Source organism: Danio rerio, chromosome 20, assembly GCF_049306965.1.
Source record: "Danio rerio strain Tuebingen ecotype United States chromosome 20, GRCz12tu, whole genome shotgun sequence".
Classification (NCBI taxonomy): domain Eukaryota; kingdom Metazoa; phylum Chordata; class Actinopteri; order Cypriniformes; family Danionidae; genus Danio; species Danio rerio.
The window spans coordinates 57,102,501-57,122,600 of record NC_133195.1 but is presented as its reverse complement, the minus strand read 5'-3'; the positions used below and the strand labels follow the sequence as shown (position 1 = coordinate 57,122,600).

At 34.8% G+C, this 20,100-nt stretch overlaps 1 protein-coding gene across 3 annotated transcripts in view; it reads left to right on the top strand.

Moving 5' to 3' along the window:
* Positions 1–20,100, top strand: part of slc25a29 (solute carrier family 25 member 29) — a 41,190-nt gene that overhangs the window by 11,436 nt on the left and 9,654 nt on the right. The window contains exons 1-2 of one of the 3 annotated variants that reach the window (XR_012395657.1): positions 3,329–3,556; positions 12,577–12,620. Coding sequence is in view for 2 of the 3 variants with exons in the window: in NM_001030237.1 (NP_001025408.1) it covers positions 3,529–3,556; positions 12,577–12,620 (72 nt within the window). In the remaining variant the exon portion in view is untranslated. 3 annotated transcript variants of the gene reach the window in all.

Sequence of the window (20,100 nt, the reverse complement as noted above, 5' to 3'; positions counted from 1 at the left end):
TAAACACAAAAGAAGATGCTTTGAAGAAAGCTAGAAACCATTGACTTTAATAATATTTCTTTTTACTTTGGAAGTCAATGGTTACACATTTTCACATTTGATGAAATACCTTCTGAAGTGTTTTAACAGAATAAAAACTCGTAAATGTTCAGAACCGCTTGAGGGAGATTAATCTCTGTGTTGTCATAATTTTGTATTGGTTGTTTTCAATAACATGGTTCTGAGGGCAGGAAGTAAAACACTGAATGGTAGACTAAAGGAAAGTCTGTATTCCCTTCTGGTCTGAGGTACAGACGTGGTTATGGTCCAGGAATATACATTTCCCTCCCCTCATTTAAAGACAAGTTTGGTATCTTCCTTGAAAACAAAGAGTTTCAATTTGCTGTTAATGTTCTATTTTGTTTGGGAAAATGAGTTATTCACAAATACAGATGGTTCAAATCTACTCCTTCAATCAGCGGTTGAATGAGGTAAAACTTCTTTGCAAACCTGTAAAACTGGCGAATGATTAAAAAAGCCCTTACGTCCCATTCACATGGGGCGTCAGCGTCAATGCTTCCCATTCACTTTGAATGGATGACGTCGGGCGTTGCCAAACTGCATTGTGGATCCGTGGGCGCCGCTTCAGAGTCGTTGCTCGCTGCAGAAGTTGGGACTAGCTCAACTGTTCAAGCGCCGACGGAAGCATCAACCAATCAGATCGCTGTATGCAAATACACCAGCTAGACAGTGGCCTCTTGCTGGCTGAATTTCATTGGCTGATGCTGCTATGACGATCGCTTCAGCCCCGACTTCAGACACGCCTTCAGTCAAGCATTGACGCTGAAGCCCCATGTGAATGGGGCGTTAAGCTTATTTCTTTTCTGGACTTTTATAAGCTAATTCAATTTTCAAAGCCCCTTTATTACTTTTATTTTATTGCAATTTATTTAAAAACTGTTCTTTTTTTATTCTTGAGATGTGTTCACTCATGGCACGTTTCCTGGTCTGGTTCGGTACACTTTTATGGCTGTTTCCACTGTCAAAAGGCGTACCGAACCGAACTGTACCGTGACACTTTTTGGTCAAGGTTATCAAAATGTGGAGCTAGACGCGCAGCTGAACGCTATTGGTTTACAGAGATACGTCATTCGCTCAAACAAAAAGTTAGAATGAAAACAAAGGAACCGCAATGTTTTAAATACACAGCCGAGACATTACACTGTAATAATATATACATATAATAACAAGCCATGGTCGACCTGAGCTCAAACAAACCTTGTCGCTGTCTTGATGAACAGCCACAAAGCCAAGAAGAACAAAATCTGCCATGTCCTGTTGTTGTTTTACAAACCCGTCTAAAAGTGCAAGTGCGGTTTCACTTTCTCCAGAGAGCTTGCCGCACGCCTATATCTAAAATAACAAACGTTTTAAGGTCATATTAATAACGTGTGCATGATCATTAAGGTGCATTGATATTCGATCCTGTCAGAAAGAAACAAACGCGAGAGTGAAGCGCGAAAAAACAAAGGAGAAGCCGGAAAAAACAGCAGCAAATGACGCGTCTGCAACCTGAAAGATGAACAAACTGCCATGTTTAACTCTTATCATCACCTTCTGGACTATTATGAACTTAGAATGATGGAGTTACTTTCTAACAAGAGGCTACATGTGCTGCTGAACATTACAGACACAGTCACAGATTAGAGGTTTGCTCTGACAGTGGGCTATATTTCCTGTTGTTTTTAAACCTAAATAAGCTCTAAATGTCTGCTGTGTGTAGTTCTTCTGTAGTTGGTAGCATATCGGAGACTGTAAGGGTCTGTATGTGTTCATATATGTTCATTTATTTATTTATTTTATACAATCGCAGATGTTACAGTAGGCTGTTTCGCGAGAGGGTGCTCGCTGCAGAGCCATTTGAGGAGAGCTGAGCTCCAGCGAGGGGGAGCATGAGCTGTCGCTCCTCCTCCTGTAAGCTGTTTTAATGCGTACACCAACCCCACCCCAAACCCTACCCCCAGTGACATCACTCGTAGAAGAAGTGCAAAAAAGGTGGAGCTCAAGCTTAAGCTCCCCCTCGCTGGAGCTCAGCTCTCCTCAAATGGCTCTGCAGTGAGCACCACTTGTGTTTCGCACTGTCATTGATCTGCAGTTATATTGTAATTATGTTCATGGAAAAGTAAGTAATAAACATTTATACACTTGTATTTATGTGTATACAGCATCTGTTTTGTGAAAAGTGCTTCTATCATATGTGAATGTACAGCATTTTCTTGTGCAAAAATTACATTGACTGAAACTTTCTGTCGTACACCACGTCCACCAAAAGAGCACCATTGGTACCCTTTTAGCAGTGGAAACACAAGCCTGATAAAGGTGACCCGTACCGTACTGTACCACTCAGTGGAAAAGGGCCCTCAGTGGACAGCACTCGATTCTCACTTCAGTAAAGGGGGGATTTAAATATGCTAATTTGCTAAAAGTACTCGAAGAAGCGTATAAAGTTTGTAGCAAGACAGTATTCATGAAAGTTAAAGCAGCGGATTATTATTGTGTATTTTGATGTGAGTGTCAGTAGTTTTTGAGGTGTACAAATAGTTATTATTACAAATAGTTTTTATAGCTGCCAGGTAAAAACTGACCCAAAGGACAACCGTTGTACCCTAATTGTGTACAGTCTTCATAAAAATATGAAAATAGTAAAAAAAAAAATATATAAATTATATTATATATGAAAATTATATATATATATATATATATATATATATATATATATATATATATATATATATATATATATATATATATATATATATATATATATATATATATATGTATATATATATATACATATATATATATATATACATATATATATATATATATACATATATATATATACATATATATATATATATATATATATATATATATATATATATATATATATATATATATATATATATATATATATATATATATATATAAATAAAATTTTCATATATAATATAATTTATATATATATATATATATATATATATATATATATATATATATATATATATATATATATATATATATATATATATATATATATATATACAATTTTTGATCCATAAATCCACAATAGTGTTAAATTAAATGATGAGCACATTTCGTTTTTTTGGGGTGAACTGGCCCTTTAACAACCGAATCCAGCAAAGCGCGAACGCGGAACACAGCGCGCATGCGCGTGACGCCGAATAGGAGGAACAGGAATCTTTTTAAATCCGCGGCTCTGGATTGGGCGTGCGCACACACACCTCTCCCGACACCCATCAAACACACACACACACACATAAGATACATACATACACACCAGCCAGCAGCAGGTGCTAGTCGAGCTACTAGCTGAAATTTTCCACTGCCGATTAGTGAGTTTCAGTGAGCGCAGAGTTACCGCAGCACCAACATTACACTAACCACCAGCAGCTCACCGGACAGGCCTGTGGAAATAAACTCAGATTAAGCAGCTCGACTGATCCCGAATCAGTCCTTGACGCGGGGATGGACTTTCTGGCTGGATGCATAGGAGGTCGGTTCATCTTTCTGACCAGTTCTCAGTCACGTCTGCTGGGTGTTGAACTGTAGATTAGCACTGCTAGTTAAGCCTGTTAACACACGTACAGTCTGTATATTTACATTCGGGGTCACGCGCGTAGTGTGTAATCATAAAGTCGATTAGCAAGTTTCTTTCAATTTATTAAACAAATGCTGGGTTTTGTAACTAAACGCTGGGTCTAATATGGACAGATCCTATACATGTTTATGTCTGGTCACGCGTATAGTTTATAATCATGCATGTGTATAAAGGCGATTTTGAAATAGTTGCTGTTTTTTTTTATAACTTAACGTTGGGTTTAATATGGACACATCCTTCTGTGGTGTTAAAAAAAGTGTCATTTAGATTGAAGAAAAAACCCAATGCTGGGTTACAACACTCCAGAGTTGTTGTTTTTTAAAGTTGTGTAATTCACACACGTTTTATCGGATTCACACATGCTGAATTATTTGTAGTGGAGCAGGAAGCCACGTCACGCAGGACACGTGATGGAGAGCAGGTTTATTTATTGATTCTCTTGACTGTAAATATGAAGTCAGTATCAGTCTATACCTCCATCTGTCTTATCGATACATTCTGAAAAAGGCTGGGTTGTTGTAAGCTAACGTTGGGTGAAATATGGACAAACCTTTTGCTAGAGTTTTATTGTAATAATTAAATTAAAATCACAATATTAACTCAACTGTTAAGGGTTGATCATTTGTCTATAGAGGTAAAGTTGGTTTTATATTCACACATTTGTTCATTTAGAGGTCTCTATATTGTTTACCATGTTACTTTGAATATTCGATTGGAATTAGCATGCAAATGTGACTTGAAAACAACATTAACACTGTTTATTTTAATGGGGACAATGTTGTCATTGGTTGCTAATATGATTTCACTGTTTAGAGTTTGCAAATAATACTTTTCATGAAATTATATTATTAAGGGGAAAGTCTGAATGTGCGAATATAAAACCAACTTTACCTCTATCATTTGTCTGTACTGTCTGTCTGTAGTGTTTTTTCTTTATTTACCTGTTGGTTGTGTGAATGCAGCCTTCATCTGTTGTATTCTTTTTGCTGTTGTTGTGACGTGATGGAATTCTACAATAGAATGCTACATTGTAACTGATTGGTTGACACATTGTTGCTGATTGATCGTGACGTTCTAAAATTCGTTACAATGTATCATTCGGCGCCAGAAACAGTTGAGCCGATTCTAAAAGCTGTTTGGCGTTGAATGGATTAAGCGTGTGTGGCAGGTTTTGTGCAGTATTTTTCTCTAATATGGGAGAGTTTTTAATTTTATTTAGTGAATGTTTATTGTAAATTGTATCGTGGTGCTACTGTAGTCATAACTAGCCTTATTTATTTATTTATTCATCATTCATGGTAACTTACCATTGGGTCTAATAGTATATAGTGTGTAATCATGCATGTGTATAAAGTCGATTTTGAAATAGTTGCTGGGCTTTTATAACTTAAATTTGGATTTATTATGGACAGATCCTACCGCTGTGTCTAAAAAGTGTCATTTAGATTGAATAGAAAATCCATGTGGGCTGCACAGTGGCCCAGTGGGTAGTACATTTGCCTCACAGCAAGAAGGTTGCTGGTTCTAGCCCCGGCTGGGTCAGTTGGCATCTCTGTGTGGAGTTTGCATGTTCCTCCTGTGTTGGCGTGGGTTTCCCCTGGGTGCTCCAAGTTTCCCCACAGGTCCAAAGACATGCGGTACAGGTGAATTGGGTAAGCTAAATTACATGTAGTGAATGTGTGTGAACAAGTGTGCATGGATGTTTCCCAGTGATGGGTTGCAGCTTAAAGGGCATACACTGCGTGAAACATATGCTGGATAAGTTGGAGGTTCATTCTGCTGTGGCGACCGCAGATTAATAAAGAGACTAAGCTGAAAAGAAAATGAATGAATGAATGAAAATCCACATTTGACTCAATGCTGGGTTGCAATAACACCCCAGTGGGTTGTTGTAGGCTAATGTTGGATAAAGTATAGACAAACCCATCGCTAAAGTTTAATTGTACTAATTATATGTAAACCACATTGTTTATTGTAAATTGTATTGTGGTGCTACTGTAGTCATAACTGGTCTTGTTTATTTATGTATTAATCATTAAATGATGCAGGTGAAGATTCAGCTTTTGATTATCTTCAGGTCTGAATCTGTTATTATTACTTTGTGATAAAGATTGAACATTGTAGCAACTAGGCATGGGTCAGTATAAGATTCTGACGGTATGATAACCTTAGATAAAAATATCAGGGTTTCACGGTATTGTGATTACTGCTCTTATATATGTTCTATTTAAATGTCTGGGTGAAAAACAAAAACTTTTTCCCTTTTAAATACGATATATTTTGGATCAGTAAACATGTCAGGCTAATTGAATCACTGACTTCTGCTGTCTTCATTAGTTTCAAAAACTGATTTCTTCACAATTTAAAAAGGGAGATACTGTTGTTGTAAAAACGTAAATAAAAACCTTACTCGCGCCTTAGGAACGGTATTACAGAAAAATTTGTCGGTTTTAAAACCTTGACGTTTCCAAAACGCGGTATACCTTGAAAACGGTTATCGTCCTATAATAGCATTACTGACTTGGGCTGTTTTTAAGGGCTGCAGCTATTGATTATTTTAATAATCCTTTAATCTACCACTGGACTTGATTGATTAATCTGATAAATTTCCCTTCTCAAACTTTCTTTTCTCCTTTTTTAAACTTTCCATTTTCTTTTGGGGATCTTGTGACTGAAATACAACATGGCAGTAAAAATGTATAAAAGCCAATTACAGATCATCATCAATTGAAGCAGTCAGCTTTTGATTGGCTTCAGATCTGTATCTTGTGGTTGTGTGTGTGTGTGCGACGCACAAATTCATGGCGACTTGTGTAAACAAATCAGAAAGAATGGCGTATTTTGAAAATGTAAAAATGCAGATTTTTTCTGGTGAGGGTTGGTTTTAGGAGCGGAGGGAGAGATTATACAGTCTGTACAGTAGCGTCCTATAGGGTCAGACGGAATCTGCAAACATTATTTGCTATTTCTGCTGAGAATTTTGGTAAAAATCTGCAAATTTCTGCAGTATTATTTTGGTAGTATCATAGCTAAAACCTTAATATGTGAAATAAAAACATGTATTTAATGTTTAAAATGCAAATCCAATTAGATTCATTATTTGGTAAGCAAAGCAAGTCTCTCATATAATATCTCTACTAAAAGACAGAAAATATTAGCCGGCAGCTAGCTCTCTGCAACTCTCACATGGTCGCCCACTGAAGCTAAGCAGGGCTGCGCCTGGTCAGTACCTGGATGGGAGACCACATGGGAAAGCTATGTTGCTGTTGGAAGTGGTGTTAGTGAGGCCAGCAGGGGGCACCAAACCTGCGGTCTGTGTGGGTCCTTATGCCCCAGTTTAGTAAAGCGGCCTCTATAATGCTCAGTGAGCGCCGTCTTTCGCAGGAGACGTTATACCGAGGTCCTGACTCTCTGTGGTTGTTAAAAATCCCAGGATGTCCTTCGAAAAAGAGTCGTGATTTCACCCCGTCATCCTGGCCAAATTTGCCCATTGGCCTTGGTCCATCATGGCCTCCTAACCATCCCCATATCATTATTGGCTTCATCACTCTGTCTCCTCTCCACCAATCAGCTGGTGTGTGGTGTGCGGTCTGGCTGTCATCCAGGTGGATGCTGCACACTGGTGGTGGATGAGGAGATTCCCCCTCATTGTGTAAAGCGCTTTGAGTGCCCAGAAAAGCAATATATATACATGTAGGGAATTATTATTATTAATTATTATTATTACTGTACAAACTGCATTGTACATAAATCAGATGAACATTTTCATATTAGTCAATAATATGACTGGAAGTAATTTAAAAGCTGAATAAATATAGATTTACACACATTTACTCAACTAAATAAACAGAATTATTGATGGGCTTAAAATCTGCGGAATTCCGTGTGGGCCTACCTATGAGCCATGAGGTGTGTGTGTGTGTGTGTGTGTGTGTGTGTGTGTGTGTGTATATATATATATGTGTGTGTGTGTGTGTGTGTGTGTGTGTGTGTGTGTATATGTGTGTATATATATGTGTGTGTGTGTGTGTGTGTGTGTGTGTATATATTTGTATTTATATACAGTAGAGCTGCACGATTCTGGCTAAAATGAGAACCGCAATTTAAAAAGATCAGGATTTTCTCAGGATTCTGTAGATGTAAAATAAAGGTTAATATGAGTGAGCTATAATATTGTTGTTCTTAAACATGGTAAAACAGCAATAGGCTTTGTTTTTTGTTATTTTATATTTTATAAACACAGCATGCGACTCTTTCAACACCATTTGGAGGTGTCCACATTGCTAAACAACGTATGTAAAACAATGTGAAGACTTGTGCGGCCAGCATTGCTTCTTTCCTGAACTTGAAAATATGATTGACAGAATTGTAGAAATGCTGGATTAAGATCGTCTAAGGGGTCGAATCGAGATTGCGACCTTTATACGGTTATTTGTGCAGCTCTAATATACAGTCTGTACAGTAGCATCCTATGAGAGGTGTGTGTTTGTGTGTGAGTGAGTTGTTCCCTGACCACTGCCGACAGGTGGTTAATGCGAGTCTTATGAAGCAGAACCATGTGTTTTAGTAACAGAAATATTTCTCGTTTTTAATTATAAACTCCAATCACTTACCTTTGGTGACTGTCAAATGCACCTTATGTGCCATTGACATTTACAACGTGTGATGTAAGACTGGTAGGCACATGTAATTAAGGTAAGAGTAACCAATATTTAAGGAAGTCAGTGATTAGAGTTTATTTATTCAGTCATTGTCTTTCGGCTTAGTCCCTTATATATCAGGGGTCACTACAGCGGAATGAACCGCCAACTATTCCACAATATGTTTTAAACAGCGGATGCCCTTTCAGCTGCAACCCATTACTGGGAAACACTCATACACACTCGCATGCTGACGTTATCTTCAGCAGTGCTGACAATCTAATGGCTAATGGACAGACGGCTGCTTCTTACTCAGGGCTGCTGTTTATGCTAATGAGGGAGAGATTGGCTCTAGTGGGCGGGGCTTTCCCCCTCTGATGACACACAAAGGGAGAATGTCACTATAAGCGTTTCATTCATCAAGTCTGATTATAACAAACACAATTAGTTCATGTTAAGCATCAGAGGCTGCTGGGGATATTCACACACTGCTGACACACGACTTACCTTATAAAGGTCATTTTTGCACAAAAGCTCCCCTTTAAGCCACTTTTTAGACATCATCCCAACTTCTTTCTGATGAGTTCTCCTGTTCTCACATGTAAATATCAGCCGTGTTGAAGCTGCTATGAAATGTGTTTCCGGGAAGAGCCCAGAATAACTCCTTCCGAACTGTCCTCTAAAAACCAGTGAGGTACACACGTACTCACACACCCCTGCAGGAGCCAATCACAGCGTCTGGACTGGGACACACTCTGCTGGATTCAGTTTCATTTCACAGGCTTGAACACAATGTGCTTCATGAATGTTGAATCGCTGGAGTCGTTATGAGCCACTGTTTAACAGGACAATGAAGGATCAGACTGGAGCACATTTAATCTTAATAAAAAAATAAATAATTGATAACAGCTTAAAATGAGGAATATACCGTAAAAAAAAAAAAAAAAAAAAAAAAAAAAAATATATATATATATATATATATATATATATATATATATATATATATATATATATATATATATATATTTATATAATTTTTATTTATTTATTTTTTTTTAATTAATTTATTTTTTTTGTATGGATGTTTCCCAGTGATGTTTTGCAGCTGGAAGGGGATCCACTACATGAAACATATGATGGATAAGATGACGGTTCATTCCACTGTGGCGACCCCCGATTAATAAAGGGACTAAGCAAAAAAAGAAAATGAATGAATGGATGGATATGTAATTTTATATTTAAAGATATAAGGGAAGATCTGGAACAGAATATTTGTTTATAATAATACATTTGTATTTTATTTATTTATATAGTCAATTTATGTACTTTATTATTTTACTTATTTATTTATTTATTTATTAAGTTTATTATTAATTGATTTGTTTATTTGTATTTTACCACTTTCATATTATTAATTTTCATACTTGTATTTTGTTTGTTTGTAAGTTATATACTTAGAATTTTTATTTATTTATTTGCATTTACTTATTTATGTGTAATTTATTTATTTATTTGTATTTTAAATACATACATAATTATGCACAGTATATAATAATATAATAAACATATTTACAAACAAACATGTAAATGCAAAGTTATATTTTGGATATTTTGGAATTGTTTGACAGAACTACTTTTTAGTAATGCTACAGTAGTTCCTAAACGTAAACACTTTTATTGTCATTTTATTTCAGACGGCTACAAGGGACATGTTTTTTTTTTTTTAAAGCTTCATTCATTTATTTATTTATTCATATTTTATTTATTTAATAATATTATTAAATTATAATATTTCTGTGGCATGGGTGTTATGGTGGCGCAGTGGTTACAGCAATAAGCTCGCTGGTTCAAGCCTTGGCTGGGTCAGTTATAATTTTCGTGTGGGGTTTGCATGTTGTTTGTGTGGAGTTTGCATGTTCTTCTCTTATTGGTGTGGAATTCCTTCGGGGGCTCCGGTTTCCCCCACAGTCCAAACTCATACGCTATAGGGAAAGTAAGCAAGCTAAATTGTCCGTAGTGTGTGGGTGTTTCCCAGTGATGGGTTGCAGCGAGATGAGCATCCGTTGCGATAAACATATTCTGGATAAGTTGGCGGTTCATTCCACTGTGGCGACCCCTGAGGAATAAAGGGATTAAGCTGAAAAAAGAATAAATGAATAAATGATTATTTTTGTGGCATATTGGTTAGCACTGTCGCCTCACAGCAAGAAGGTTGCTGGTTCGAGTCTGAGCTGGGCCAGTTGGCGTTTCTGTGTGGAGTTTGCATGTTCTCCACATGTTGGTGTGGGTTTCCTCCGGGTACTCCGGTTTCCCCCACAAATCCACAAGCACTATAGGGGAATTGATAAACTAAATTGGCCGTAGTGTATGAGTGTGAATAAGTGTGTTTTCCAGTACAGGGTTGCAGCTGGAAGGGCATATGCCTAAAATATATGCTGGAATAGTTAGTGGTTCATTCCGCTGTGGTGACCGCAAAAAATAAGAGACTAAGACAAATGAATGAATGAATGATAATATTTTAAAAATATTTTTCACAAACAATTACAGATTGCTGAATTGATTAACAGTTGGACATGGCTGACTGATGAAGATAATAAAACAGGTGAACGAACACTCAGTCAGTCAGACTGTTGTGAATATATATATATATATATAGTGTAGATCTCTCTTTTGCTGTGTGTGTGTTTGCGCAACATCTTCGTCATCGTTCTGCAAACCTGTTGACTGCTGTTTTGATTGGTCCGTCTGACCCACGCCTTCACTCTCTGCTGTAATGTAATGTTATGTAAATGTAACCTAATATCAGTCAGAAACTGAGATCATTTGAGGAATGGAAAGCTCATGACAGATTCATCTGCATCTCTAAATGATCCAAACAGACTCTGTTATTATGACTCAAACCCAGTGATCATTATAGAAATGATAGAAATACTGCTGGTGTGTTTTAATAATCGATTCATCTATCACTGTAGTTGATTAATTAATCGGATAAAAATGTTCTATTTTCTTTGAGGATCTTGTGACTGAAATACAACATAGCAAATAAAAATGTATAAAAGACAATTTTACACACACACACACACACACACACACACACACACACACACACACACACACACACACACACACACACACACACACACACACACACACGTTTGTTTTTGTGAAAAGTGGGTACATTACATGTTTCCATTCATTTTATACTGTCAAAACAGTAAATTGTATTGCCCTTACCTCACCCCACCCCTAAACCCAACCATCACAGGAGACTGTGTGCAGCTTTACTCTCTGATTAAACTCATCCTGTGGGATTTCCAAGCATTTTGAGAAATGAGAACGCCACCAATGTCCTCATATTTCACCTCTTTTTTGTAAAACTTGTGTCATACCCATGTCTTATACAGATTTGTGTCCTGATATGTCACAAAAACACACACACACACACACACACACACACACACACACACACACACACACACACACACTAGTTTAAATTCTTTTGATATTTTCTGTTGTAATTTAAATTGATTCTAATTTTAGTCTTTTTTTTTACTAATTGCAATCTTATAACAAACATTTTAAATTGGTCATATAAAGTTTGTTTTTAGTTTAGTACAGCAATAAACTGAAAAAAAAGAAAAATAATTAATTATAAATATTTAATTATATCTGATATATAAAAATGTCAGGAAAATATTCGTTCATTTTCTTTTCGGCTTAGTGCCTTTATTAATCTGGGGTCGCCACAGAGGAATGAACCGCCAACTCATCCAGCATATGTTTTACACAGCGGATGCCCTTCCACTCTCATTCAAACACAAACACTATGGACAGTTTAGCTTACCCAATTCACCTTTAGCTCCTGTCGTTGGACTGTGGAGGAAACTAGAGGAAACCCAAGCCAACACGGGGAGAACATGCAAACTCCACACAGAAATGCCTACCTTCTTGCCGTGAGGCAATCATGCTGCCCACTGCGCCACCATGACGCCCGTGAAAATAAATCTTTAAACTGTTTTTGCTGTAGTTCAGTATTTTAGGTTTGAACTAAAACAGACAGTTAAATTAGATTAAATTATTAAATATTTTTTGTTTTAATTTTAATTCACACAAGTCTTTTTTTTTAACTATTTGTTGTACAGTACTATTTAAATGTACTGTATATGAATTGAATCTATATTTGCATTTATTGTTTTATGTTTTGAAAATGAGTGAAATTCTAAACTATTTAATTTTATTTGTATGTTAAATGGTGATCTCCTTGTTTGTGTGCAGGTGCTGCTGGGGTGCTGGTGGGTCATCCGTTTGACACTGTTAAGGTTAGTAATGATCAGCTTGTGTTATTGGAGCGCTTCTGCTTTTATTTATATTTATTTTGTATTGCAAATTGTATAACGACGAACATACAAGGGCAATAACAAAAGAATGAGAAAACGTTTATTTACTTTCAGTTTTATTTAACAGGCACAATACATATTCCAGTTCTTCTCAGTGGCTTTGGCTTTTTCTCACAACACTATTTACATTTGTGCACATCATAGTAGCAGTTTCTCATTCCTTCCAACCAGGGTTGGGCGATGTCGACCAGTTTTTCATAGTACGATGTCTAATGTGAAACATGGCGATGGACGATGTCATCGTAGGTGGTGGTGAATTAATTATTTCTGAATAATTCATTAATTCATAGCCAATAATTTTTTTGTAGCCTACCGTTTAAACTACCTGACCCGCATGGTCTTTGTTTTACCCATACGCAAATCATAAATAAATAAAGATAAGCTACACACAAATGACCACCTGTCAATCACTGTGTCCGCAGGCAGAGTGATCTGTGTCGGTATAATGGCGTCCACAAGCTTGGCTGATAAAAAAAGTGCACAAACGACAGCAACCAGCCAACAGTATCTGAGGTTTTCAGAAAAATGACTAAGTACAAGCGTGAAATTGAAAGCCTGAAGCAGTGTAGTGATGCTGTGACACGTTAACTGATAGATTCAAAAGGCTGAAGAGTCGTCAGATGAATTAAAGATCACGTTTAATAACTATAGTGAGACGCCATCCAGCGGTACATCCTTGATCAACTGTCCGACGTACACTGCTCTCTGGCGCTCAGATGAGCGCATTACTGTGTGTGTGGCTGTGCATATGTGGTCACGTGATGTGCATTTTCAGCGTACGGAGGGCTGTTCAGTAATGCTAGGTAAAACACGGTGTGGATGTGGATCATTTTCATTCTAAAATGCCATTTTAATACTGAGACGTATTAGTGTAAACGGGGCCTGAGTGTTGGTTTTTTTCGTGAGGGGGGCGGGGTGGAGGATTGGCAATGCCGGCTCAGCATCATGTGGTCTATTGGCCATCGGCGACGGACGATGACATACTGAATGCTTTGAATAAATTGGAATTGCTAAGAGCAAATGCTGTAAACATGTGAAACATACACATTCAGTGTGTTGTACTCGGATACCTCACTAAATGCAGTGATGTCTAACTTTACTGTAGTGTTCAAATGGCTGTGCAGATAGTATACAGTGCTGTCTTGAGCATTTTCAGGACGTGTCACCAAAATCTGACTTGTTTGCATTGGAAATAACGTAGAGTAAACTGATGACATGATGAAAACATGACAAAGCCATTTGACTATCTTGTTCATAAACAGTGGTGTCAGGACTCTTCATCTTGATGACACTGACACTTTCATTGACATCAATGCTTGTTTTTGAGGATCAAGCTCTCCATTTTGAGCATGTGACACACTTGCAGGTTATCTAGGTTTTGCAGTTTGTACTAACTGTTTTGAGAAATGCATGATCTGTTGTGCAAATGTAAACAGTGTTTTGAGAAACGCACCAAAGCCACTGAGAAAAGCTGTAATAATGTGTTAAAAGCCTATTTTTCATCTGCAGTCCCTGCACTGATGTGTTGATCAGCTTGTGTTATTGAAGTGCTCCTGCTTTTGTTTATTTACTTATTTGTTTGATTGTTATTATATTGCAATTTGAACAACAATTAACATACTGTACAAGGGCAATAACAGAAGAGCACAATAATATAAGGAAAAAAGATTTTTCTTTTTTATTATTTATTCTGTTATTTGTTCTGTTATTGCAATTTGAATACCAATGAACATACAAGCTTGTGTTATTGAAGTGCTCCTGCTTGCTTTTTATTTATTTATTTATTTGTTTTGTTTGTTTATTTATTAAGTTATTCATATATATATAATATATATATATATATATATATATATATATATATATATATATATATATATTTATATATATATATATAATATATTTATATATATATATATATATATATATATATATATTTATATATTATATATTTATATATATATATATATATATATATATTTATTTATATATATATATATATATATATATATATATTTATATATATATATATATATATATATATATATATATATATATATATATATATATATATATATATATATATATATATWWTTATATTTATATATATATATTTACATATATATATATATATATATATATATATATATATTTACATATATATATATATTTATATATATATATATATATATAAATATATATATATTTATATATATATATATATATTTATATATAAATAAATAAATACATTCATTTATTCATTTATTTTTTCATTTATTTGTTTATTTGTTTGTTTATTTATTTATTTATTTATTTGTTTCTTTCTTTATATATTTATTCATGTATGTATTTGTTCTTTTATTGCATTTTAATAACAATGAGCATACAAGGGCCATAACAGGAGCACAATAATACAATGAGAAACAAAATATAATAATACATTTATTTAATTCTTTAATCATTTATTTGATCTGTTATTGCAATTTAAATACCAATGAACATACAAGCTTGTATTAAAATGCTCCTGCCTGCTTTTTATTTATTTATTTGTTTTATTTGTTTTATTTATTTATTTATTTTTTTTTTATTTTATTTATTTATTTATAATTATAGTCATTTATTCACTTCTTTATTTGTTTATTTCCTTATTTATTCATTTATTTGTTTGTTTGTTTGTTTGTTTATATTTATTTATTCATTTCTTTATTTTTTTTCTTTCTTTCTTTGTTCTTTTATTGCAATTTGAATAACAATGAACATACAAGGTCCATAACAGAATTAACATAGTACAATAACACAATGAATGCATTTTATTTTATTTGTTTTTGTTTGTTTGTTTATTAATTTATTGTCAGGTTTATTAAACATGCACAACACACATTAATAATACAAAAAAAAGGCTATTTTCATCCGTCCCTGCACTGATGATATGATTATGTTAAGGTATGATTTGTTAAATTGACATATGTATTATTGAAATGCTCCTACTTTCAATCATTTATTTCTTTATTTGTTTATTTAGTTTGTTAGTTTGTAAGTTAGTTAGTTAATATTTTTGTTGGAATTAGTATAACAATGAACATACAAGGTAAATAACTACCATAATAAAATGAAAAAGAAAAAATAGATAAATAAAATGATAATAAATATTGTCTTTTATTTTATGATTGTCCTCTCCTGCTATTATCCATTCATGTTCATTGCTGTACAAATTGCAATAATAAAAACTAAATTATTAATATTTTTTATTTTAGGTTTAGGTTCATTTAACTTGCACAGTGCACATTAATAATACAAAAAATGAACTAGGATCAGTCAAAAGCCTGTTTTTCAGCTGCAGTCCCTGCACTGATATGTAAATACTCAACAGAATAAGAATAATAGATGACTGAATGGTTAATGGATGACAGTATAAGACGTGACAATTCATTCATATGCTCCTGCTTTCTCTGCACATCTGTCATCTGAATCTGCTGCTGATTTTTGCATGAAACACTGCGGTAAACACTGTAAACAGTCATGGAGGCTATTTCTGGCTGAAGTGTACCGCAGCAGGTTGTTGAGAGTCGTGATTCTTCACTTCATTTCATGTTGAACCCGCTGACTCTTGCGATATCAGATAAACCACTGATATAATGCTGCAAATAACTACACTACTAGAGCCCTGTTCGGATAAGGAAAATATAGTTTTGTTTGTATATATACGCTGAAATAAATGCTGAGTTCCACACAAGTCCTTCATGTTGGCCCAACACAAAGCCATTAAGTTAACTTAAGTTAACTTTTACAAATTTAAGTAGATGAAACATAAACAATACATTTTTCTTCCCTTGTGTTGATTCAGCTCATTTTAAATAAGGATTTTTAACCTGCAGCAAAAATATTTTTTTCACTGTAGAGTTAAAGGTAATATGATCCAGCCTCCTGTGCACTATTTTTTCTTTTATATATGACTTATTACTACATTTTTCACAGTATTTCCTCTAATCTTTTTTTCTTCTGGAGAAAGTCGTATTTGTTTTATTTTAGCTAGAATAAAAGTAGTTTAAAAGCCATTTTAAGGTCAATATTATTAGCTCCCTTCAACAATATTTGTGTTGGATTTTTTCCAGAACAAACCACTGATTACCCTAATTACCCTAACTTTACCCTAATTACCCTAGTGAACCCTTTAAATGTCACTTTAAGCTGTATAGAAGTGTCTTGAAGATAATCTAGTCTAGTATTATGTGCTGTCATCATGACGAAGATAAAATAAATCACTTATTAGAGATGAGTTATTAACACTATTATGATTAGAAATGTGTTGAAAAACACAAACAAAAACACACACATTTATGTAAACATAAGTATATAATGTGTGTATAGACAAACACATGCATACGTATATTTTGTATATGTTTTATTTTATATATTAGATTGTACATGTTGAAAAAAAATATATAGATACTTTTTGTGTGTGTGTGTGCGTGCGTGCATGCTATACTCCGTCGCCATAACGACTGTCCCTTAGCTGTTTAAAAGTCTCTTCAGCCTAAAAGGATGCTGTTTGCTCGCTCCAGGTGTGCTTATATGCTGGGATAATTGGCAATGAAGCACACCTGTGCAAGCTTACGCTGCCAATTCATTGCATTCATTGGCCCGTTCAATACTCTTTCAGACAAGCGGCTTCTGAACCGAATCCTTCCCATACGTGGATTTTCAATATCAAATCCACTTAATAGCACTGAAGTTCCCTAACCGAAGGGGATCTATATATCCTTTTCTACAAAATATATATTAATATTTTAGATGTATATAATAACAGACTTTAATGCAATTAATAGTTTGACAGCACTATTTAAAGCTTGATAAAATTTACTTTTAATTCATTTACTCCCTGTTGATTTGTAATTTGTAGACTGAATCTAATATATACAGGAACATAAAGGTCTCACAGTTGACCTAAAAGCAGAGTGAAATGTGCAGTAGATGACTCCAGTTTTTGCGTGGTGTGAATCTGTGGTTTGATTTTTTTCCTATAAGCAGAGCTGCTCTTCACCCACTGAACATCAGCTCAGTGTCACACTGCGCTTTCACTCTTGTATCTTGAGCAGTTTGCTATTGCACTCAATGCATTCACAGCGCTCAGTATAAATGAATGTTTTCATCCATTTCTCATGTAGAATGTAGACTATATATGTTGGAGCATTGAAACAAATCAGTTTAGTTATATGCATTAAATAAGAGTTTAGTCACTTAGCGTCTTTAGGGATAGAAATAAATGCATTTAATTCAAACACGTTTTTGCAACGTCAACATTTTGATCAAATTTGATTTGCACAATATACAATTATGCACAATAAATGGTTTGAGCATCGATGTCGCGGGGGGATAGGTTGGGGTGCGCTCGTGCATCCAGGTTAATCTTGAACAACTCAGTGCGCATGCGCTAGTTGCACTAATGCGGTCTGATTATGTTTCAATCAAGGTTTATATGCATCTAATACATAACATCTGTGCCAAACATCTCAACTGACGAACATATGAACAATAATACAACCGTATAGCCGAATTAAATGTATGCATTGGCATGTTACAGCCCTAATGAGTATGATTATGTGAAACTCCATATAGATACATATTGCAATGATTTTGAGTACTTACTTAGCGGTGCACGCACACATATATGCAATATCCTTAAATGCTCTGCTGATTTGCACTCTATAATATCTGTTTAATAACTTTACACTATCAACAACCATCACTGAGCTATATTCTAGCGATCATTCTTCCCGCTCCGTGGTGGATTTTGGCATAGTCCATTTAGCGAGAGATGGCGGGGGTGAGTGGAAGAAACCAAGTCGTGGGGGGAATATTTTCCACAGAAATAATTTATGATTTCTTATGTGGCCCGGTACCAATTGTTCCACGGTCCGCGGCCCGGTGGTTTTGGACCACTGCTTTAGAGTACATTTACAAATCCATAAAGCACTTTTACCTTTGCTTTATTGCATTTCTCTGCTTGTGATTTATTATGATTCACTCTGCAGAATCATCAGGCACTAATTCTCATTATTAACTTCTGAGCATGCATGTTATTGAGATTTTGGCTGCTTATCAGTACTTATAAAGCACATAATCTGCACGATCTTATTAATGGTTTGATAATTGTGAGAATTGAACCACAAATTATTTACAAATAGTGCTATTCAGGTTATATAGCTTCAGTATATTGCAATACACATCGCAGAAAAGCTAAATATCTCAATATACGATTTTTCTAATATCATGCTGCTTTATTTTTATGTTTGTTTTGATTTTTCGTTTCATTTTTGGACTGATCCTTAGTTTTTCGTTAGATCAGTTAATCAGTTTTGTCTTTGGTACTGACTAATCTAATGTATATGTATGAATATATGATCTAGTATATATCTAATGTATATATACAAATAGAGTGGGGTAAATAAGTATTGAACACGTCAGCATTTTTCTCAGAAAACAGATTTCTAAAGGTGCCGTTGACTTGAAATTTTCCCGAGATGTTGATGACAAGCAAAGAAATCCATAAAGTGTAGTAATACAAAATGGCACTGGAAAGACATATTGAACATATTGAATAGTGAAAGCCCAGACAGCAGCTGAAATCTCTCAGTAGTTCTTCAGCAATCCAATGTCTCTTCAGTGTAAATGAAGATCAGCTGCTTCAGTCCAACATCTACATTAGCAGGAGGATGAAGATGAAACTATTTCAGCAAGACAATGATCCACAATGCAGCCAAGGAGACTCTCTAATGCTTTCGGAGAAGGACAATTAAGCTGTAGAATGGCCCAGCCAATCATCTGATCTGAATCCAATAGAGAAAACAGAATAAAGCTCAGTTTTGATAGACGAGACGCACGTAAGCATCATGATTTTGACACTCTGTACAGGTGTGAGTTTTTCACAGACTTAAACAATGCATGAGGCGTCATTCTCCATATGAGAGGCGTCTTTAAGCTGATGTCATTTAAAAAAGCCTAAACTGTCATGTTTTTCCCGGGGAATAATATTTCTAAAGGAGCTGTTGACATGGAATTAAAGCAGATTTTGGTAAAAACCCAGTAAAACAAATAAACCCAATAAACAATCTGAATTTTTTTTTGTAATAATAATGAAGTGACAAAAGGAGAAAACCCTGAACTACTGAAAGAATTTAATACTTTATTTTAGGGCTGGGTAATTTGGCCTAAAATCGAAATTAATTGAACACTAGAACTCGATTACGATTGATAAACGATTATTTTATTTATTTATTTTATGTTTTTGCCCTCGTACTGTAGTTCACTAACAGGTTTTGTACAGTAAATATGCTCACATTTTACACGGAAGCATTACTTGATTTTAAAATAATTGAAGGAGACGCGTCATCTATTATCTATGATT